The sequence below is a fragment of the Trichosurus vulpecula genome, chromosome 6, assembly GCF_011100635.1.
Source record: "Trichosurus vulpecula isolate mTriVul1 chromosome 6, mTriVul1.pri, whole genome shotgun sequence".
NCBI classification, from domain to species: Eukaryota; Metazoa; Chordata; class Mammalia; order Diprotodontia; family Phalangeridae; genus Trichosurus; species Trichosurus vulpecula.
In genome coordinates, this window is record NC_050578.1 from 129,002,887 (window position 1) to 129,027,728 (window position 24,842).

General features: G+C 43.2%; 1 protein-coding gene across 3 annotated transcripts in view; it reads right to left on the minus strand.

Annotated features, from left to right (window-relative positions):
• JADE1 (jade family PHD finger 1) overlaps positions 1-24,842 on the minus strand; it is an 87,828-nt gene that overhangs the window by 59,860 nt on the left and 3,126 nt on the right. For all 3 annotated transcript variants that reach the window (XM_036763858.1, XM_036763860.1, XM_036763859.1), the window contains exon 2: positions 80-157. In XM_036763858.1, the coding sequence (XP_036619753.1) occupies positions 80-131 (52 nt within the window). In that variant the 5' untranslated portion in view covers positions 132-157. The remainder of the gene's footprint in view (positions 1-79; positions 158-24,842) is intronic.

The following is a 24,842-nucleotide window of genomic DNA, read 5'->3' on the forward strand; positions in this document are numbered from 1 at the left end:
TTAAAGCATTCCATCAAAAACATGTCTTTATGCTGACCCAAACCCTGGTCGCCTCCAAACACAACCAAGCCCCACTTACTGCCGTTGTCATCAGAGTCTTCGCTGCTGCTAGGGAGCCGACCTCGTTTCATGATCTCCCCGGGAAACAGCGGGCGGCCTGCAAGGCAATGAGACAGCCCTTAACCCAAGATAATAACACACAATCACCAAGGACTGACAGCAGACACACGCAAACACATGGCTCCCAGGAGGAGCACTTGGAACGTCAATGGCCAGAAGCCTCAACAGGGCTGAGGTATATCACCATCAAGAGAAGGAAAAAATGCACCAGGGACCCAGGAGTGGGGGAGAAGGTTTGGGAAGACAGCTGCAGATCTCCATGTCCCCAAGGGGCCCAGCCCAGGTCTGCACATTCCTGGAGTGAGCTCCTAGCCCTGTTTCAAAAGTCTTCCACAGAGACTAGAATAATAACACCAATTTCTTACCTCCAGACCCATTCAGAGTTCACCTATGCCTTTATGAGAAGGGTCTATGAATACTGACACTACTTAGGGGAGGTATGGGTGTATGTGGGGAAGAAGGGGGAGTGGAGACAATGATGCTCTTTAGGCAAATTTTGTGCCTTGGAAACCTGCCTATTCCAACAGCCCTGAAGGCCCCAATCACTCCTATACCAGGAAAGGCATGGCCTGGGCAACAGTAATGCAAATTTCTCCCCTTGCCACCTCCACACCCCTTGGCTATCCATAGCAGCAGCATTTTTGTTTTTATTGGGCGAGGCAGCAGAGCAGATTCAGTTTGTGGTGCCCCCCCAAGCCTGCCATGCAGAAGCAAAATGATGGACCCAGGCTTCCTTATCAGAGATGTCCCTTTTTAAGAGAATTTGAGCACTCAAGGATCTTGGGGTTCAGGGCTAGGAGAGACCTCGAAGGTCGGCTAGTCCAACCTCCTCATTTTACAGGTGAAGACCTAAGGAAGAGAGGTTCGGTGACCTTCCCATTCCCGAGGTTGCCAAAGAATTAAGTAGCAGAGCTGAGATGGGAACCCAGACCAACTGTTCAAATGTAGTATGCCTTCCACTGTGCTATCCCACCTTTTCACTGTAGGGATATAATTAGTACTGGCCCCTTACCATTCACACATGGATGAACAAAAAGTGGTTTACCAATATGCTCTCCAACAAAAGCATACATATCACACTGTTAAGTTTAATCTATTTTGTTAACATCTTCTCCATAAGTCCAGTAATCAACAAAACAATAAACCTTTGATTTGTAGCATTTGCTGATTTCTGAGAGGTAAAGGCTAAAGGGGAAAATGTAACACCTGGTCCTCAAGAGTTGGCAAGAACTGGCCATGGCATATCACTGGGAGCTCACCATCAACAGCCAGTACTTATTAAACAGACATGCTTTCTATTCAATTAAACATTTATTAAATACCTACTATGTACATGAAGCCCTAATGTTATAGCAACAGCGACAAAGTTCCCCATTCTTTAGAAAGTGACATTGTTAAGTGAACTACAGACAAATGAGCAAAGAGACAGAGATGTTCAATTTAGAGCTAGAAAAGGCCTGACTGGGGTATAGTCCCCCTTTCCTTCCCAGCTCCCTGATTATATTTATTTGGTAACTAAGCTTCAGAGAAATAAATTCTTACCCAAGGTCATCCAGCTAAGTCCTGAGAAAGCTAGAATTTAAACCCAGGTCCTTCAGCTTCAAGTTTCCAGAATTCTTCCCAGTGAAACACACTGCCTCAGAGAGCAGAGACACACACCAAAGGGCAGTGTTGGTGCAGAGAAAGAGGACTGTACTTGGAAAAAGTTGGAGACCTACATTTGAATCCCAGCCCCGATTAACTGCTCTAAACCTCAAGTTCACAACCCCTATAAATTGAGCATAATAGAGACTTGCACTCTGGACCACATGGAACTCTTGTAGAAAAGTGTTCTAGGTACCAGACTACAATCAGGGGCTATGACTCTGAGGGAACCTGTGCTCCATTCTCCAGACAAGCAGGACAAAGGCACCAACCCACAAACACAACCCCCTTCCAGATAGGCCTGGAAAGAGGTGCTCTTCTTCCACACCACCAGCTGTACTTACTGAGATCCTCCACCATCTATCCTGGTATGTCTTCCTCACTGCTCCCTTTCCCCACCCAAGATCTCTCCTTCTTCTTAAATCACACAGAACTCTGTCCCTACCACTCTTAAACACTCATCACATTCTGCTCTGGGCTTAGACTGAGTCACACACAGGTCACAGAGGCTGTATATGCTTGCTAAGAGATTCCTTGGGGACTATCCCCATCTTGCTCATCTTTAGATCTTACAAACAATCCCAGACATCACAGGATTGTCACTGGAAGGGACATTGAAAAGCATCTATACCAGAGGCTAGTTCTTAACCTGGAACCCATGAACATTAAAAAAAAAAAATTGGTATTTATTTGGTATATAATTGGTTTCCTTTTAAATCCTATGTATTTTATTTTATGCATTTAAAAACCCTGTTTTGGAGGCAGCTAAGTGGTGCAGTGACTAGAGGACCAACCCTGGAGTCAGGAGGACCTGAGTTCAAATCCAGCCTCAGACACTTGACACACTTACTAGCTGTGTGACCTTGGGCAAGTCACTTAACCCCAATTGCCTTACCTCCCCCCTCCAAAATAAAATAAAATAAAATAAAAACGGTCCTGAGAGGGGTCCATAGGCTTCACCATGGCTGCCAAAGGGATCTGTGACACCAAAAATCCATGACACCGTGACACCTTGGTCTAAACCAACTCACTCACTGAACAGATGAGGAAATCAAGGCATGGCGAAGGAAAATGGCCCATCAAAAGTCACAGAGCTAGAAGGTTAACAGAGTTGGAGCAGACTCTGATGCCCAATCTTAGTGTTCTTTTCACAAAATCCTGCTGTTTCTTGGGGGCAGAATCTGCCTTTCTTTGGATCTCCAGGACTTAATACAGGGCCTGGCACATAAACAGAAATTATTAATAAATGCTCACTGACTGATTGGCTGAGAAAAGGTGAGAAGGAAAGCGTAGAACAACTCACCTCTACACTCAGAAAAGAGAACAGTCTGTAATTAAAGTGTAGGAAGGAGTGAGGCCTATTTTTTTTTTTTGCAAAAGGAGAAACACCACCCACCATCCAGCCTCACAGAGGAGCTTCAATATCAGTCTCTGATGTTTCAGAATGTCTAAAAAATGTACTTTTTTTCAAAAGCAGGATGCCATGTATCGGACAATTCAGAAAGAAAAGTGACGATACATAGACGTGGGAGGCACCTCAGAGGTCATCTAATCCGGCTCCTTCATTTTACAAATAGAGACACTGTGGCCAATGGAGGTGACATGACTTGTCACAGAGGTAGTAAGTGGCAAAGACAGAATTTGAACCCAGGTCCTCCGACCCCAAATCCAGCATTCTTTCCACCAGTGGCGGCATGATACAACTTTCTATAAGAAAATATTGTTAGAAACCATCTTGTTTGCTGCGTGCCTTATCAACTTAGGTTCCCCAAAAAGGACTTCAAAGTGCCATGGAATAAGAATATCTGAGAGGTCCTCGCTCTCTCCGTCTCAAATGTCTAAGGTCTCTTCCAGCTCTAAACTCAAGTTGGGAGGTCCCCATCATCCCACAATCCAATCCCATAAGCATTTATTAAGCACCTACTACGTACCGCATACAGGACTACCAACAGGGAAACACGATTACTTCATCTTTACTGGTCCAGACAACTTCACCTCTTGCAATTCCTTATAAACCAAACTGCCCTCCTAGCTTTCGAACAAACCTCCAGGCTGGAGAGAATGCATAGACTGGAAAAAAAAATGCAAAGGGTGGCCAATGCAGCAGGATGCTCCAGAAAGCAGTCAAATACTCTCTTAAGCAAAATTATGCAAGTAAAAGGAGATGAAAATAGTTTCCCCCTTCTAATGAATTCCATTTTTAGCCGCACTGAAAGCTCACAAGTAATGAAGGTGGAGAAGACTCTTTATTTCTCCAGGGACCCCAGGGCTGTAATGGGGCTTGTACAGTACTGAATTTCCCCCTCCGCAGCTCGGATGTACTTAAGCCTTGACAAAAGCCTGATTTATCTCACTCAAAGTTTCTTTACTATATCAAGGAATCAGATCGAATGTTATTGCCTCCCAGATGGATAGTCCTAGGGTTAAAGGCTGTAAACATCTGGCCATTAGGAGCTAGTGAGAAACTACAGGCCAATTCTCCTCCCTAATTATTTCAGTTAAGGAGCCGACCATCTTCTACAACGTGAGAGCTTAAGCGATCATCACGGATAAGGGCCCCAGGAAAGGCGGAGGTCCTTGAGAACTGGGCTCTGGATGGGTAGGGATGCTGAGAGAGAAGCACACATCAACCTTGCTGTTAATAAGAAGACCTTTTAAAAAGATAGAGCTCTCTCCGAGGATGTATCTGTTCAGGTTATACAAGCTCAGAAAGTATAAGCAACACTGCACAAAGTTAGGAAAACAAGGGTCTGAATGCTGCCTCCAACAGTGATTCCCTAAATGCAAGCCCATACCATCCCCTTTGTGAGTTCCCTGAACATAAAGTGGACATAATAATAACAGCTAATATTTATACAGAGCATTAAAGTTTATAAAGCACCTTAAACACATATAAACAAGTGTACATGTACATATGTGTATATACGTATACATACAATATGCTGTGTATACATACATATACCATGTGTATATGCACATATATGTATATACATTTACATATAAAATCTCGTTTGATCTTTTTTATTATAAATTTATTTTTTATGTTTAGCTTACAACATTCAGTTCCACAAGTTCTGGGGTTCCAAATTTTCTCTCCCTCCCTCTCCTCTCCTGCCCCAAGATGGCATGTAATCCAATGTAGGTTCTGCATTTACCTTCACATTGAACTTGTTTACCATAATAGTCCAGCTGTGAAGAAGAATTATCAGCAATGGAATGAATCATGAGAAAGGAGAAACGAAACCAAAAAAGAAAAAAGAGAGAGCAAAGACTTTGCCTCAGTCTGCATTCAGACTCCGCAGTTCTTTCTCTGGATGTGCATAGCTTTTTCCATCACGAGTCCCTTGGAGCTGTCTTTCAACCTTGCATTGATGAGAAGAGCCAAGTCTATCAAAGTTAGTCCGTACAGATACAATCACATCTGATGATCCTGGTCTTCTTAACAACACAGAGAGCTACGTGGTTTTGTTATCTCCATTTAACAGATGGAAACAGGCTAAGAGTGGTTGAGCGACCTACCCAAAGTCACACAGCTAGTAAGTGTCTGAGCACGGGATTTCGACTCAGATCTTCCTGACTCCAGACCCAGCACTCTATCCACTGTGGTTCCCTAGTCGAATAATAATATTTCATAGGGTTGTTGTATAAATAATGTACATAAAGTACTTTGCAAATGCTATATAAGTGTGAAATATTATCCTTATTATGATGTCCCTTTATTCTCAGTATTAAGTCACTGAGTTTGGTCAATCTTTACTTGTAAGTATCCTCCAGTCAGTCAATAAACATTTATGGAGCCTCTACTACCGGGCCAAACAGGAGGCTAAATGTTGTGGATAAAAACAGTCCCTGCCCTCAAGAAGGAGCTCATAACCTAAGGAAGGAGATAACAAGCTCCCCCACCCCCACCACCATGCCCTGCCTTGCCATAACACTTAATATTTATTGAATTTGTTGAAATGCCACCTGAATATCACTCCTTCCTTTCTATTCCCACTGGTTAACACTCTAGTAACAGCCCAGCTAACTTACCTCCTTAAATTCAATTTCTTTCTCCTAATTCATTTACCAAATCAAGAGCCCTAAAACAGAATCCAGCTGAGTTACTCTCCTATTCAAAAACATTAATAACTCCCGATTCCCTCTGTAGCATAAGTGACTGAGGTACCTACAGCCAGGGGCTACTGTTTTGTCACTATATCCCCAGTACCTATCTTAGCGCCTTGAACAAAGGTGATATTGACCTGGTGAACTGAATGAAACCGAAATGAAGTGAATTGATTTCCCACTGCCCATAAGAGAAGGTCCAAACTCCTTAACCTGGCATTCATGGACTTCCTGAAAATTTCCTCATTCCCAACTTCAAACAGCTGCTCATGTTCTCCCAGCCCCTCTACATCCTCTCCCCCTTAGGTCTCAGCCCTTCCCTAGAATAAAGGAAGAAAAGAGCTGGAAGGGACCTTAGCATTCATCTAGCCCAAGCCCTGGAGGAAACCAAGACCCAGAGAGAATGGATGGTCCCCGCTGAGCCAGGACCAGAGCCAAGATCTGATTCCCAGTCCACTAAAGCGGTCACTGCACCACAACTTCATCTGAAGCTGATGATGCAGAAGCGTGATGATCATATCTAAAAGTGGGATGCAGTGGGGACGGAAAAAAGCTAGATGAGGAACCAGGATGTACTGGAAGGGAAGAGAAAATGCATTTATATAATGTCTATTCTGTGCTAGGCACCATGCTAAGTGCTTCACAAATATTATCTCATTTGATCCTTAGAGTAACTTGTGAAGTAGGTGCTATTATGAATCCCATTTTAAAGTTGAAGAAACTGAGGAAAAGTGAGTTTAAGTGACTCACCCAGGGTAACCCAGCTAGTAAAAGTGTCTGAGGCCCGATCTGAACTTGAGTTTTCCAGCTAGCATACCACCTAGCTGACTCTGACACTTCCTTATGTGACTTTGCGCAAGTCAGTTTACCTCTCCTGATTTCAGTTGAATGTAAAATGTGGGATTTGGACCAAATAGCCTCAAAGCTCCCAGCACACTTAATCTGAGCTCCTATAACACATCTCTTTCTTCAGGGACAGTGTCGAGCCTCTGTAGGATCTTACCCGGCCATTCTAACTCAGATGGCTCTCTCCTTCCCTTGCCTCCCACCTACAGCATTTCCCATCTCTGCTATCCAACCCTCCATTTAAACCCAGGTCAGGGACAGGATAAAGCACTGAACTCAAGAGTCAAAGAAGACTCAGTTCCCAATGAAGCTCTGCGGACTGCTATGTATGACCCTGGGCAAGCCACTTCCCTTCTCTGGGGATTTTCCTCCTCCATAAAATAAGAGGATTGGGTTAGATGATGTCTAAGGTCCCTTCTAGATCTCTATCTTATCACAATATGCTATGTAAAACTCCACATCACACGGTACTTAGTGCTCAAAGATAGGATGTAGCCTGAATGCCTGAGTCACAGAAAATATGTTACATTTCTGCAAATAAAATCCTATTTTCACCAACCCAAAGGACTTTGGAATGGGATGGAACTCTAGAAGCCAACTAGTCCAACTTACACAGGACCAAGAATGCCCTCTACTACATATCCAGTATGTGGCCATCCAGGCTCGACTGGAAGCCCTCCAATGAGAAATTCTCCACTTCTGCCCATGGCAGCTCACTCCTTTTGGGAATGTACTAACTGTTGGAAAGGTTTTCCTAACACGAAGCCTAAATCCACCTCTTTACAAGTTTCCACCTGCTGCCTCTGGGTCCAAACATAAGTCTAATCTTCCTCTCTGACATTTTCTCCTTTCTATTCAGTTCTGCTTGACCTTTAATTGGCAATGGTCCCAACCAGCTTAGCTCTCCTTTTGTTCTGCCCCTTTCTCCTTCTCCGTCAAATAGTTCATCTACAATCTCACCCATAAAGGCACAAGGAAACAGCACTGGTGGAGAATGCCACTGGGAGGCACATCGGTACGATGGAAGCCAATGGCCATGAGATCAGAGCACACAGGTTCAACTGCCATCACTTGCTACCCATGTGACCTTAAACAAGTCACTATAATTGTTCGAGCTTAGGATCCTTCATCCATAAAATAAGGTCAAACTAGACGACCTTTAACAACTTTTACAGCTCTAAATCTACAACCCCAGGGTTTAATGAAATCACATGGGATGTAAAAAGACCTGGATGAAGGTTCCAAGCACACCAATTGGAGTCTTCTTTGTAGGAGGGCACAATTATCATGAAGGCTCTTGGTTTGGCATGAACGGCTTGCAATGTGCACCAATGCTTTGCATGCCCACACCAGTGAGGTCACAGATCCATGAGTAATGAGCTCCGAGCCAGACAATCTTCTCCCGAGCAGTATTTTCAAAGGTACATGTTCCAAGGGCTATTTTAAAAGACTCTTTCTTAATTTATAAGGTCAGTGATTGGAGCTAGACGTAATCTTCGAGGTCATCGAGTTCTAACTGCTCATTCTAGTCAGGAGAACACAGTTCGGAAGAGAAGAGCCAGCACAGCACGGTGGGCTCTAAGTGACAGAGTGGGAGTCCCACTCAGGGACCGCATCCAACTCCATCCTCCATGGCATGAATCCCAAAGCAACATTTTCTCCCCCAAACTGACCGTTACATGAGGCTACCTTAACCTGATAAACAAAAGGGGTGTTTTGACTAAAGTCTTTTATCTGAAATGTTTATTCTCCACATTAGCAAAACAATATTAAGAACTCATACTGGGATAGTGCTTCAGGTTTGCAAAGTGTTAAATGGTCATTGATGGGCACCGTAGTACAGTAAAGGCTAGCCTTCATGTAGGGCTTTAAGCTTTGCAAAACACTTTACAAATATTGGATCTTCACAACAGTCCTGGGAGGGAGGTCCCCCTTTCACAGATGAGGAAACTGAAGTAAACTGAGGTTAAGTGACTTGCCCAGGGTCACATAGCTAGTAAGTGTGAGATTTAAACTCAGGTCTTCCTGACTCCACATCCACTGGGCTGTCTCTCAACAAAAGAACTTGGATTGGCAGGATTTAGCTTCAAAGGCCCTGGGTTCAGTTCTAGGCTCTGGCACTTATTCAAAAGCACTTATTCAGTGTCATTGACACTCCATTTTACAGAAGGGGAAACTGAGTCCCAAAGAGATGAAGTAACTCAATCTCTTTGGGACTCAGTTTCCCCTTCTGTAAAACAAGGAAGGTAGGCTAAGTGACCTCTACAGTTCCTTCCAGCTCTCAGTCTATGACTTCACTTGAGCCTTACAACAAGTGGGTAAGGTAGGTACTACAGTTTTAGAGATGGGGAAAATGGGATTTGGAAAGACGAAATGACGTGTCCCAAGTCCTACAGATACTGAATCTCAGAGGTTGAATGGGAACACAGGGCTTCCTGATATCGGGTTTGTTCAATCATTCCTCAGTTGTGTTGGACTCTGTGACCCCATTTGGGGTTTTCTTGGCAAAGATCCTGAATTGATTTGTCATTTCTTTCTCCACCTCGTTTTACAGATGAGGAAACTGAGGCAAACAGGGTTAAATGACTTGTTTAGGGTCACAGAGATAATAAGTGTCTGAGGCCAGATTTGAACTCAGGAAGATGAGTCTTCCTGACTCCAGAAGCCACCTAGCTGCCCTGCTGATACCAATTACGGCCCTCTAACCATTCTGTCATGTTCTCTCACAAAGAGAAAAGCAAGACGAAACTATCTCTAACATCCTTTCCAAATGATTCAACGTTGAGCAGTTCAATCTCTTGTCAATAGCTTATAAAAGCAAGAAAATAAACCAAAAAAAGCATTTTGTTTTTATTGTCCATCAGAAAAATGGCTGTAGAAAATGTCCCACTGATTTTCCTAAACTATTCACTTCTGAAGGAAGGGCAAAGGTGAACTTTCCCAGATGGAAAAGAAAAGAGATCATTTCAGCCACAAATTGAGCACAAGGAGAAAGATAGCTGGGACTGTTGTAAGATCAGTATCAATCTACAGCCCATGTGTATAAACAGAGCCACTCCTACACAAAGAAAAACTTGATTCAGGGATTTAGACAAGGAAGTTAATTAAAAATCCATCTCTTAAATTCAGAAACCAGGAGGTCAAAAACAATTTGGTAAAGAATAGACTGGATTTTTTTTTAATCAGCAGAAGAATTTGGGATTCGTTAACCTTTCGAATGGCTGTTACTTCAGTTTTAAAATTATTTCTGAGCTTTTTTAAAAAAATGTCAATGCATGTTTTAAGTAAGTGAATATAATCATATTTTGAAACTAGAACTGGAAGGGCTCTTCGAGGCCACTCCGTCCGAGTACCACATTTTACAGATGAGGAAACTGAGGTCCAAAGAGTCACATGGAAAGTACTGCCCCAAGGTCACATAGAAAGTTAGTGGCAAAGTCAGTTCTACTCAGCATTCTTTGCATTGCACTATTCTGTCTCCAGCTAACTCCCACAGACTCACCCATTCAGGGCACCCAATATCTTCATGATCTCTCCCCTACCTCAGGTCTTATCAAGATTATCAAGCTATGCCCCAGGAAAGGAACAGCAAAAGTTAAAAGGATTGATGTGGTTTAAATGTCTTCTTTCCCAAGCTCATCTGCTTCAACCCAGAGAACTGATTTAGTTGTTGAATTTCAGTTATGGGCAAGACACCTGAATGGCTGCCACCTTGGAACATGCAAAGATCCTGTCTGTCAACCTGCTTGCATTCGGCCCAGCTCACGACATCTGGCAGGTGATACGGTCTTTAAACTCCCTCCCAGTTCTAAAGTCCATGAAGGGCTTTGATCAGCGTGGGTGTCTGCAGTCAGCTCTCAGCCCTCCAGGTTGCTCTGGAGCAAAGAATCCAAAGCATTTCCAAAGCCTTCAAAGCCCTACCCACCCTGACTACCACCTACCTTTCTGGTCCTTACTTCGCTCTACACAATCCAGCCAAACAGAACCCCTTGCTCTTCCTCACAAGATGTGTTGCCATTCTTCAGTCCTTTCAGTTGTGTCAGACTTATCGTAGCCCCGTTTGGGCTTTTCTTGGCAAAGATACTGCAGTGGTTTGCCATTTCCTTCTCCTACTCATTTCTGTTGTCGCTCAGTCATTTCAGCTCTGTCTAACTCTTTGTGGCCCCATTTGAGGTCTTCTTGGCAAAGATTCTGGAGTTAATCTGCCATTTCCTCCTCCGGGTCATTTTATAGATGAGGAAATTGGGGTAAACAGGGTTAAATGACTTGCCCAGGGTCACACGGCTAGTGTATCTGAGGCCAGATTTGAACTCAGGGAGAGGTCTTCCTGACTCCAGGCCTGTCACTGTCCACTGTGTCACCTCGCTGCCTCTCCTCTCAAGATATTTCTCCTCAAATCTCTAAGCCTTTACCCTGGCTATACTCGATGCCTACCGCGCACACTTTCCTATTTCCCCCAGCTACTGGCAACTTCCCTCTCTTTAAAACTATCCTGCATGTATTTTTAATATAGTTCACATATATTTATTTATTTTTGGAGAGGGGGAAGGCAGGGCAATTGGGGGTTAAGTGACTTGCCCAAGTGTCAAGTGTGTGAGGACAAATTTGAACTCAGGTCCTCCTGACCCTAGGGCCGATGCTCTACTGACTATGCCACATGGCTGCCACTATTTCACATATATTTATATGTGCATGAGTTGCCTCTCCCTATTGAATATAAGTTCTCTGAGGGCAGGGATGACTTTGGTTTTTGTTACTTAGCCAGCTAAAAATAAAGTTGGTGGCATGGCCATGGGCAAAAGGAACAGGCACTCTCTAGTTACACTGATGCTAACGCCTCAAAGTCCTTCTCCCTCCATTGCCCAGCCTCTGACACCGAAGACAGGGGAGGGAGGGAGAAGGGAGCATGACAACTCACTCTCTTTTTTTAACGTGAAATCTTAAAACTGAAAAGAATCTTAACGTTCAAATCTCCTCATCTTACAAATGTGGAAAGAGAGAAATGACACACGAGTGTAACGACTAGGGAAAAAAAAATTCCCCAAAAGACAGTACTATTGAGCAAAATGGGTGAAGTAGATAAAATAGCTGGCATTTATACAACACTTCATTAATGTGCCTGGCACACAGTAGGCACAAAATAAATGCTTGTTGTTGTTGAACTTCATTAATTGTCATGATAATAACAAAGATAACAACCATGCCTGGCACACAGTAGAGGTTTAATAAGTATTTGCTACTGTCCAAATGTCATTTATACAACCTAATTAGTAGCGGTAGTAACACATAGACGTACGAGGATCTGTTGAAGGAAGGAGGCATATTTTTGCCTGGAGAAGAAATGATTACAGGGGAACGTGATAGATGTCTGCAAACACGTGAAGGGCTGGCTGCCGCGTGCTGGAGAGAGGAATGAGATTTGTTCTCTGGGGCCCCAGAGGGCAGAACCAGGAGCAATGGGAAGAAGTGGCAAAGAGGCAAAGTTAGGCTTCATAATAGGAATGACTTCTTAACTGTTTGAGTTCTGGAGAAAAGGGATGGATTGTGTGGACAAGTGGAGGTCCCCCTCCTTGGAGGATGACTACTGGAGAAGTATGAGTTGGTGGGGTTGTGGATGGGTCAGACGAGGCCCTGGGATGCCCTTTCCAACTTTCACATTTTGTGATTTTGGAAAAAAGTAATGATAACTGGCATTTACATAGCACTTGAAGGTTTGCAAAGCACAATAGCCCTGTAAGATAGGTATTTTTTTTATAGGTGAGACAAAGGTGAAGGACTTGGTGTTTAGGTTTATTCACTTCGGGTAAAAATCAGCTTGATTTCAGTTCTCAAGCCTAATGAAATGGCAACATATAGACAAAACTAGAGCTTTAATTAAATACATTTTTAAAAAAAAAATCTAACTTCAAATGAAGTAGAAATACAAGGGTTATGTCCAATTGAATCTAGTTCCCTCAGAAAAAGGCTGTGTTTTGGAGTGAGGGGACCTGGATTCAAAACCCGATTTCGATGCTTACTACCTGTGTAACCTTGGAAAAATCATGGAACTCAGTTTCCTCATCCGTTAAACTCAGGAGGTGGGGCGTAAGGTGCTCTGAGTTCTTTTCCGGCTCTATGATCCTATAATTTGCCCATGGTCACACAACTAGAGAGTGTCAGAGGTAAAGTTCAAGGCCAGATGCTTTCCAACTCCAAGTCCCTTCCATTGTATTAGAAGGGTCCCACCACTCATTCCCATTATTGGGAGACTAAACTGGTTAAGTGCAAGTATCTCCAGGGTAAGTGTATAAGATTCTAAACTGCTCTGACCAGATGTTCTGATAGTGGGTGAAGGAAACATTCTGCACAGAATGGCCCTCTGCTGGCTAGTGACAATGACACTTGCCCAGACTGTTTTTATGCAGCTGCTTTTAAGAACTCCATTCCTTGATCGTAGCCAGTGACCAGTCACCATCCGTTCCCACTAACTACGTGAAGTCTCACACACAGAGTATGTTAAATCCTAAATGATGAATGACTTCACATTTCATGTACTCTAAAAGACATGGATACACAGAGGTGACACCTGGCCTGAAATATTGCTAGTTACATAGGCTCATGGGATCCAGAGCTCGAAAGGACCTTAGAAATCAACCAGACCAACTCCTGATTTTACAGGTCAGGAAACTGAGGACCAGAGAGAAGTAACATACCCAATGCCACTTAGAAGATGGGTACTAAGTAGCAGAGCCTGAATTCAGGTTCCAAATAAACCACACACTGCTATCACACAGACGATCATTCTACCTCAAATTGAGCCACTAGCTTTAATGATGCATGAAACCCAAACTAGTAATAGGCAGGAAAGGGAATGATTACAGATTTGTTGGTGGCAGAGACCCCAGAAGTCATAGAAACACAGGGTAAGAGTTGCAAGAGACCCTAGAGAACATCTTGTCTTGTCCCTTCATTTTTAAAATGATGAAACTGAGATCTGAATAGGTAAATTAGTCATATGTTCAAAAACGCAGGGCTTGTCCCCAATAACCTGCAGTGGCTCTCTACTATCTCCAAGATCCAATGTAAATGCCCTCCTTTGTTTTCAAAGGTCTTCACCATCTAATCCCTTCCTACCTTTCTAGCTTTCTTACCTATCCATTCCATGCACTGTAGGGTCCAGCCTATGTTCTATCTAAAAAGTGGCGTTCAGCCCACCAGAACAGATGTAACAAAGCCCATGAGTTTTTCCCCCAGGAGACATTCTATCACCTGTCTCCATGACTTGGCACTGAGTGTCTCCTAGGTCTGAATGCTCTCCCTCCTCACCTCCATTTCTCGAAATTCTTGGGTTCCTTCAAGATTCAGATCAAGCCACCTTTGGCAGAAAGCACTTTTTGGTTCTCCCACCTACTAATGCTGTCTCTTCTGAAGCTCCTATGTGGCTTCTCTGCATGTACGTATCTGGTAATACAAACCTACGGCCCAAACAGACTCCCCTGTTAGACTGTAAGCACTTTGTGGGCAGAGACTCTTTCACTGTTGTCTTTGTATAACCAGTACTTACCACAATTCCTGGCACCTAATAAGCATTTAATAAATGCTTATTGACTGATCCCAAATCCACTATACTCTGCTATTACGAAGACAAAAGTTTTACATTCATTTAAGCAACTATCCTGTAAATAGATATTAAAAACAGTCTGAATCCAAGCTCTTCATTTTACAGAGCAGGAAAGTTTAGACCAGAGCAATAAGTAGGGGCTAAAACAAATTTTGAATCCGACTCATCTGGTTTCAAATTCAGTACACTTCCCACCTGTAACACTTTGTATTGAGTGAATAGATGGCCACAACCCATTCGTAAAATGAACCCCAGATCCTAGGTCATAAAGAGCTACCCTCTGAGACTAAAGCTAACAAGACAACCCAAAGGGAGCCTTCCCAGAAACTAATCGCCCTCCAAGGTGATTTAGAGAGAGTTCAACTACGCAAAACAAGGTGCTTTCTATCCCTATATTCCTTAGGAAATAGAGAAGCTAAAATGTAATCAATGAAAAATAATGTGTGAACCTGGAAACTATGACCTAGTAGTAGTGTATTACAAAGACAAAGGATGGTGACAAGTGAAACCGGAGACTAGCAAATCTCCGAATCTAGAAAAAGAGCACATGTCTAGATTTGTAAGGGTTGCTGTCCAGGGTACAGGGGCAGTGCTCCAACCAGTTCAGCTCAGAGAAGAGAAAACTGGCATGGGGGCGGGGGGCAGGGCGCACACACTGCCTGGATTCAAGCACTGGAAGGACAGTCACTCTGAAGAGACATTAGACTTGTTTGGTTTGCCCCCTTCCCCTTCCAAAGGTGTAGTTCAAAGAAGTGTCTGGGAGAGAAATTTAGGCACGGTATAAGGGAAAACTCCAGAGGTAAGACTGGACATACAGCAATCTGAAATGTCATAGAGAGGATTCGTGCTCGGTTAGGGAATGGACTTCTTGGCCACTCAGGTGTCTTCCAACTCTGAGATTCTGTGATTATGAATCAATATCCAATCTACGTTTTAGGTATCATATCCTTATAGTGGAGGATGACAACATCCCAGGCATATATACCTGGAAGCCACCTTAGAGGTCACCTATTTCAACGCACTCATTTGATAGATGGGAAAACTAGGGTCCAACAGAGTTAAATGACTTGCTCAAGGTCACACTTCTAGAAAATGGAAGAGCCAAAACTGGAGGCCAAGTCGTTTAAATCCAAACCCAGCACCCTTTCCACAACATAAGACGATGTCACTCTCTCCTTCCCTCCCACCCCAAACGAGCTACCACAGCATGTAGTTATTGTAAATATCCCCTAAGCTCATCCAATTTCCCTTAACATGATTCCATATTCACCAAGCAACATTCTGACCTTATTTCTGTTTCTCAAGTACCGTTCCCTATAGGATGGAAAATGCACTGACCAACAGTAGCAAATATTCAGTGTAACTCGCCATTTTATTTCTCACCATAAATTAATAAATCAATATTCTGATTTCGAAATCAGTCTCCCACTAGTTTGACTGACAGGAAATCAACTTGACTTTATTAACCCTAAATGAACTGATAACATCAAATTAGGCAGCTAGATGGAACAGCCCAACAGTGGTAGACTTAGAGTCAAGAAGATATGCGTTCAAATCCCACCTTGAGCACCTTATATAACCCTGCGCAAGCAACTTAACCTCTTTCAGTCTCAGTTTCCTCATCTGAAAAATGGAAATAATACTTGAAATACTTAAAGTATTTTGCAAACCTTAAAGTGCTACATGAATCTACGTATCATTGTCATTATCTTAGGCAAACCCTCCAAGGTAGAATATCATCGCAGCTACCCAGAACTCAGCCACGTGAACAGTCTTACATGGAACAAAAAGTGGTGTCTGGACCACCAGAATGATGTAACAAAGTCCACGTGTTTTTCTCCCAGATGAGCACTTGAAATCCTCACTAGGAGCCTATTTACTCTTAATTTACAAGTAATTCTAACAGATTTGCTAACCTGGTTTCTAAGCAAAGACAGAACAAATTAGAAACTGGAATGGAGGAAGGTAAACAGACAGCAGGAAGACTTGATAGCCAGTACAGCCTTAAACCAACAAGAAAAAAGCTAAACTATTCTCATATACACTCTGTAAGAAGGCACAGAAAGAACCATCCCAATTGAAATTAAATTTTTAAAATTTAGTTCCACTATCGGGCTAGGAATTTCTACAAAGTGGATTGGACATTGATTCATAATCGCAATGGAAGGGACCTGGGTGGCTACAAAGTCCACTCTATAACCAAGCATGATGGGAAACTCACAGGGTATTGGAGCTTGAAGGAATCCTCAAGATACTGACAACCCCACCACCTGTTATACATATAAGGAAACTGACCCTCAAAAAGGTCAAAAGATTTAGCTAAGGTCATACAGCACATAAATGACAAACGCAGAATTCAAAGTAGATCTTTCTCTCAAATCCAGAGCTCTTTCCACTCAGACCCACTGCCTCCTATTCAAATCAACTCATTCCTGCAGTATTCTGGATAGCTGAGGTTTAGCATTCCACAAAGCTCAGCATGAAACAGCCTGACAGTTAGGCCCTGATTTCCCTTCCACCTATTAGTTAACAAAACTCTTAAGTGAAGGGTAATACAGATCACTGGAACCACAGACTCAAACGAATATAATTTGCTGCAAAAATTCGGAACTTGTTAGGAATTCCCAACTGAACAGCATTTCCTATACTCGTATTATAGAAGAACAACTTTTAAAAGATCAAGAAATACTCATGGTATGTCAAAGTAAGATGCTTTGACCTAGAATGAATTCCATAACCCTTTTTTAAGAAGGCACTGCAAGTTAAAACTGAAACTGTGGCTTCTAATCACCTTCCTTGGGATCTGGCGTCAAGACCCAGCAGGTTTTTAGGATAATCTAGAGGTCAGTTGGAAGTTGAGTGCCAACCACAGAGAATTAATGAGGCTTAATAAAGGAATACAACACCTCTTTAGGCCTCAGTTTCCTCATTATGAATAAGGAAGGGGGTGGCTCCTTTCAGACTTCAAATCCTGTTGACTACAAGAAATTTGCCATCTCAGTGACTATCTACACCCCTGATTTAAACTCTATTTTTCAAGTCTGGCTTGATTATATGGTCTGGTTTATTTCTTTTTGGAGGAAGAGGGAGAGGGAGTTGCAGATCCAAGGCATTAGTTTGTGACAGGTTGAGTCAGAGATGACGATTCAACTAAAACTTTCAGAAATCACAGGGTGGCTCTAGCTGGTAAGGAGGCCAAGAGAAAGGGTCCTAACCACCCTTGGGCCAGTGCCCAGTTCAGGCATCTTAACCTAACCACTCGTTTAAAACTGTGCACCACTATGATCACAGGATTTCGGCCTAGTCCCTAACTTAAAGACCACTGAGTCCAAGCCCCTCAGTTGACAGATGAGGCTCAGAGCCTGCCCCAGGCCACAACAGCAGGGAAGTGACAAGGCTGAGATTTTATTCTCCTTCCAACTCTAACAGTTTTCACTACACAATAGCTGCCTCCCTTGTCACCAATACTGAAAGAGAAAACAAACTCCAAAATATCATAATGACAGAAGGTCTATACTTCCCTCTTAGCTCCTGTCAGTATCACCAGACAAACAGGGATTGGCTTGCTCAGTTAAATCTGAGTTGTTTCCTTCAAGACAATATTTTCTAAATACTCTAAAAACTACCAGAAACAGGCACTGTATCAACTGATCCACTAACTGTAAAAGAGACTTTTAGATTTTTCATGTCTTTACTTTGAATAGGCCTTAACTAGGGAGGCAAGCTTGAAAAAAGAGAAGTCAGTCTTTCAAATGGGCAATCAGAAATGAAATTCCTAATAGGTCAAGTAAAGAATGATAGCCTGCTGGAATTTTAGTGAGATTCCCTCCTGCGGTAATACGTTCTTTAAAAAACTGAAACTGTTATATCTCAGACAATTAATAAGATCCACAACGGGCAGGCTAGCGAGGAAATTTTCAAATTGATTCTAACTTGAGGGCTTTTAAAACCAGAGTAGATTTGTGCCATAGTGATTTGTTCCTGTTAAACACACCAACATGATGCAATTGAATTTGGACTCAAAAGACCTTAAATCCAAATCCTTGTGTGACCTTAGACTAATCATTTTTGCTTCTCTTGGTTTGGGTTTCCTTCTTCTGTTGAATGTGGAGTGTGGACATCCCTGAGGTCACTTCCCGGATCAAATCCAGGATCTCTCGACCAAGAAGTAATAGTTCCCAAAACAAAGTATGTCCAGATTGACAACAACCCTGTGAGATCCACAATAGTCCAAATCTTGACACACCCATTTTACACACTAAGGTTCAGGGTGTGACTTGTCCACAGTCCCTTAGCTAGTGTTCCTTCAAGATGCTGTTCCAGAATTAGTGGCATCAAACTCAAGTAGAAATAAGGGCTGCTAAATTATATATAATGATTCCTTTGGCCACACATTGACTTTAAAAATCACATACTAGCCTTATCTCTGTTCTATCGTATTTTTATTTATTTTGTTAAATATTTCCCATTTTAGTCTGGTTCTGCAGGGAATTGTTGCAGGCTGCATTTTTGACACCTCTGATCTAAGGGAAGCCTTTCCTGATTCCTTCCAATTTCTATTGCCCTCTCTCCCTAACAATCTTGTGCTTATATTTTGAATTTATTCCATACATGCTTATATATGGGCAATGTCTCTCCTCAAGGGATGCAAACTCCTAAAAAGGGGAAATTGTCACATTTTTTATCTCTATCTTCACAGCACCTAGCAAGGGTCTGGCACATAGTAAGAATTTAACAGATGTTGCTATCAGAGCAGAGACCAGAGCCAAGGTGTCCAGATCAAACACCCCGTCACTGTTCTCTGCTGGCTCTCAAAGAGGGAAGTGCCTAAAGAGTAAGAGGCACAGGGTAAGTTTTCCTAATGTCATCTCTTCACCCACTGCAAAGCTGCTTTATAAGCTCCAGGGTTTTTAATGCAGACTCTGATTGGTCATTAACTATAATGTTTGTCAACAGGGGCCACTATAATATTAAAGGCCCCCTGAGTATCTACAGAGATAATAGGAAAGGAATAGAATTCCAGCAGATGCACAAATCCCCCAGTACTCCCTGCTCCCTCATATCCTAACCCAACTTCAAGCAAGCACTAAACACTCATTTTGGTTGAGGTTAGTGCTTTGACGGATTCCCAGAAATGGGATGACAGAATTTTCAGAGTTAGAGGGACCTCAGAGGCCATTCAGTCCAACTCTCAAGTGAGTAATGATCACCTCTCCATCACACCCCCCAAGTGGGTCACAAAGCCTTTGCTCAAAGCCCTCCAATGAGAAGGAACTCACTACCTCTTGAGGCAGGCTATTCCACTTTGGGCTTTCAATGTGCTCATTTTTTTTCTCCTCCTATATCGAGCCTAAGTTTGCCTCCATACAATGTTCAGCCGTTGCTGTTGATGCTGGACTCCTAGCCTCCCCTTCATGGATTTAGAGGTTGACCCCTCAAAGAATCACTAATCTTAATAAGTGGAAGTTATCTTGGGCTTTCTAGTGTATAAGAACTCCTTCAACAACATACGCAAAAGAGAACTTTGCAAATATATGTCAGCTACTATATTACTGACATGAGTGGTCATCTAGGCTTTGTCTGAAGACTTCCAGAGAAGGGAAAGTACTTCGTCTCCAGGCATCCCACTCTTCTTTTGGGTACCTCTAATCGTTAGAAAGTTTCCATACATCAAAACTAATTTGCCTCTTTGCAATTTCTAGGCACTGCTCCTAGTTTAAGCTGCTCCTTCCTCTATCTGGGGGGCTTTCAGGCTGTAAAGGCCCTTAGAGACCATCCAAGCTCAGAATTACAAAATCTCAGGATTGGAAGGAACCTTTAAGACATTTACCGAAAGCGGTCATCTAGATTCTACATGAAGACCTTGAGTAGGGAGGAATCCATTCCTCCCCACAGAGGAGGCAGCACATTCCACTTTGGGACAGTTATTATAAAGAGCTGGATAAATAGAGAAGAAATGACCATACTTCAACAGGATCATAGATTTAGAGTTGTTAGGGACCTTAACAATTTCCCTGAGGATTCTTAACCTGTAGGGCTCTGTCAACTTGGAAAGGGGAAAAATACATCTTTATTTTCACTAACCTCTAAGTGAAATGTAGCATTTCCTTCTATTATGAATGTTGGCAATAAATATTCTCCTAAGAGGCTCATTGGCTTCACTAGAATGCCAAAGGGATCCACCATACAAACAAGGTTTGGAAGCCCTGATCTGGTCTAAACTCCCTCATTTTACAGCCGAGGTGATAAAAGACACAAAGACAATGAGTAGCAAGCCTGAATTTGAACATTAAACCAATGCACCAAAACCTCAGAATTACAAAGAGATCATGTGGCAGTCCCTTTTCCAACAAGTACGTGGGTAAGTCTATTAGGAAAACAATTTCTTGAATTTATTTTAAAAATAAACAGATGCTCTCCAAACTCAAGAGCTTGAAGTTACATTAAAATTTTATTTTTTGTGTGAGTATGCTGTGTGTTTTTGTGTGTTTATGCAATGAAGAATGTAAGGTTCTCTCATTTTACCCAGCTGGGATTTTATTTCTACAGGTCCTGCCCCCTAGTTAAGTGTTCTTCTAATGCCAATTTCAGGATTTATTCAAGAAAAAAAAAATTAAGTCGAAAAGAGTAGGGAGATTGATTAATGTTTTCTTTGTCATAAGAGAGGATTGAATCTGGAAGAAAGTGAGAAATGATTGATATGAAGACAAAAGGCAGCAATAAAAATTTTTAGAAACCATGCTGACATTTCCTGAGCACCTACTAGGTACAATGCAATCTAAGTTGTTTCTACTCCAGCTAAGTCCCTTAAAAAAACCAAATAATTACTTAGGAAGAACCTACATCCACCATAGAACTGTGCTGGGCCCCGGGCATTACAAAGTTTAGCTAACACTCAGTCACCTTCACTAAGCCTACTAAAGTTACATAACTAACACAGAAAAGTGTAAAATATTATGATTAGAGTTACCTCATTAAAAAAACCATCCGAACGTGAGATCTGAGGGAGAAGGTCATTACTAACTGGAGGGAACAGAGGTTTCCTGGAGGAAACCCACTAACTACTCTAAGTAGTAAATTCTGTCACATGGGTTAATACATATGCTTAAAATAAAACCTTTCCTACTCAAACTGTAAAGGGTCCTGTTCATCTCTGGGTTTTCCCCCTCTGCAGAATTGGCTAGTTTTAAGTATTTCACCTCACTGAAGCCTTTTCATACAAACACAGTAACATAGATTCAAAGTTTAAAGTGACCTGAGAGGTCATCCAAGAGGCAATCAGTAATGGATAGAATGGTGAATGTGAAGTCAGAACGACTTGGGTCACAATCGCTCCTCAAATACTTACAAATACATACATATAATTCTGAGACTGGGTCCTAAGCTATCAAGTGGGGTAATAGTTTATAAGGTTGTGGGGGGAAGCAAATGAAATCACACAGGTTAAGCATGATGTAAATGTTAGCTATTACTAATATGCCTAAACCCTTCACCTCTGAGGACATCTAATCCAACCCTGGCACTTTACTGACAAGGGAACAGAAGGCTGGAGGGTCAGTCAGCCAACTGGTGTTTATTAATCCATCTCCTACTATGTGCCAGGTGCTGTGCTGAACACCAGGAATACAAAGAAAGGCAAAAGACAGTCTCTGCTCGAGAGAGTGAGAGAGCAAGAGAGAGACAGAAAGGCAGGAGGGGAAGGGAGGGGAAGAGAAGGAAAGGGAGGGAAAGGGAGGGGAGAGGAGTAAACTTGGAAGGAGGGTAGTAAGAATAAGGGAGACTGAGTTCAAGTGATTTGCCTAAGGTCACAAAGGAAATGGCAAAACCAGGATTCAAACTGTCCTCTGACTCCAAATCCAAGGCTCTTTCTACTGCATCAATTTAAAGTAGATGTGGATGAAAATTCTGGTTTCTATACAAATAAATTACCAGGTAATGGAGGCAGGAAGGCTTTCAAATGTTTGAATAGGGATAGGGACTGAGACCTGTGATTTCACTGGTATTAGGAGCTCCCTGCTGAGTAAACTCCCTCTAAGAAGGCATATCAGATCAGCAAAATCCCTTTATTTTAGTTTTTAAAAACTCCTTAGTGCAGGGAGATCTTAAATGACTTGCCCAAGATCACAGAGCTAGCAGTATGTATCAGAGACACACCTTGAACTTGACTCTTCCTAATTCTAAGATAAAATCCCTCTCTCCTCCCTTTCTTTTTCTCCTGTTTCTGTCAGTCTCTCTCCCCCTCTCCCCTCCACATTCAGACAACACTGAACTCTCCCTACGTAAAGAAGCAGAAGGGATACCCTAAATGGGAGATAATTCTAAACCTTCAGATAACTGACTATAAAATGACTACGTGACTGAAGGTGACTTTAGAGATAATCAAGTGCAGTCCCTCCAGTTGAGAAATGAGGAAACTGAGACCCAGGCTCCCACAGGCTTATATTAATGAGCTGAGCCAGGATCCCCACCTAGGTCCTCTGCTTCTAAATCCAGGATTTGCTTCACTGCAGCACAAAGTTTCCTACACACAACTAGACACATCACATCCCTCCTCCCCAGGCACACAACCAACTCTTTTCTACAGGCCTCTATAAGGACCCATCTAAGATGTGGAAGGAGGGAGATCCCTAATTGGGCTTCCTTCCAGAAAATCAGTTATTGGACTAAAGTTTTTCTTAGAACACACTGGAAGACAGATTCTAAGATGTTTTCTTATGGATCCTCTAGGGAGTGATCTGATTGATCCTTCCAGAGAACTTCTCAGAACACTGGAATCCCTGGACAAGGAGGACAGTAAGGAAGGTGAACTGACAGCAACACCAAGTGATGGACAGAGTGAGAACTTCCTGAATTCAAATCCAGATTATGCCTTATGAGCCTGGGCAAGTTACTGGCCCTCTCTGGGTCTTGGTATCTTCATCCCTAAAATAAGGGAATATTCTAGAATAGCCTGTGAAGTCTAGTCTGACTCTAAATGGGTCCTCCCGGCTGTGTAACCCCTGGGCAACTCTCTAGGACTTTCCCATAATAAAACAACCTAGTGCAAGCTGTAGAAATTCCCATACCAGGAGTAATCCATGATGAAATCAGAGATTATCTGTGAATACTCAGTAATATTTGCTTCCTGAGCTGTAACTATTGGAGGGAAGAGTTATTCCACAGAGCATCCCTAATATAGTCTAGCCTTCTGCTCTTCCCTGCCCCATTATACACTTAAAATTCAAAGTACACCTAGAAGTCGGAGGATTTGGGGCCGGAGGGGATCACAGGGATGGGCTAGCCTCATCCTTCTACTTTATAGATGAAGAAACTGAGGCCCAGAAGGAAGCAGCAGGTTATTCAAGATCCCATGTGTAGTTAAGTAACAACTTCAGCATCTGAGTAGCAAGTCCAGTACTCTGACTCCAAAGCTGTGCTTTTCTGGACTAGGATTGGGGGAACTGTTAGGTGTCTTCATCTAAACGTGATCAAGGAACGTGAACAAAGCTCAAGTTGGGGAGCCTATGTCTTTCATGCCCTGCAGGATGGTAACTCCTGAATTGAGTCCCTGTTACGCTTAAGTGATCACTTTTCTGTGTGTCTAACACACGGTCCTGAGCTGAAGAACAGAAGTTCCAGGCCCTTGGACTTGGGGTGTGCAGACAGCCAGCAAGCTCTCCGGGCTGGTTGGGCTTAACATAGCCACCTGAGGAGCTACGAACCCCTCAGAGCATTCCATTCCTGCTGGAGGAAGTTCCCAATGCTCTCCACCCGGAAGGCGGCTTTTCGTCTTCATTCCTACCCGGCTGCCACGATTGTAGAAGATAATTAAATGAAGTCAGGATTCGCCTGTGTAGCTAGAGGGCTACAAATATTCCTACTCATCTGAGGCTGGGAACCTCCCTCTTGATTAGGGATGCAAACTGATGCTGCCTTTAACGGGCCTCCCTGGGGAAGGCAGCCCTCCTAACGGGGTTTGGGAGCATATCTGAATAGCCGGCTTGGGTGGGCGGGCGCGGGAGGACTATTTGTTTGAAGCAGTCACAGGGTCCCCAAGCTGCAGCAAGCATGCCCCTGGCGCCCTCCTCGGCGGCTCTAGCAGGAAGGGCGAGGCTAGGCTGAGCAGGGGACGCACTACCACTGCTGCGGCGGTAAGCACAGGCACATTTCCAGGACTCGGCCAGCTGCTGCCCAGGGGCACACACACATGCCCCTCGCGGAATTAGTTCGGTGCCTGCATCTGCAAGGAATGCAAGCCAATGCACCGTGCATGCACTGCCAGGGTGCCCGCAGAACTATCTGCCGCTCTTTCCCATCCCCACCCCCCTTCCGGAGAGGGCAGAAATAACAACGAGGCTGGGGAGGGAGGGGAAAAGGAAAGGAGGAGCGACAGAAAGTAACTCCAGGCCCAGCCGCCCGAATAAGCCCTTCCAACAAGGATGCCACCTTCACCGAAGGAAACGTCCCCAGCTGGTGCCGCCGCCCTGCTGCATTTGCAAAGTGACCAGCAGTCTCAAACCCCCACCCACAGGCTCGCCGCTCCGCC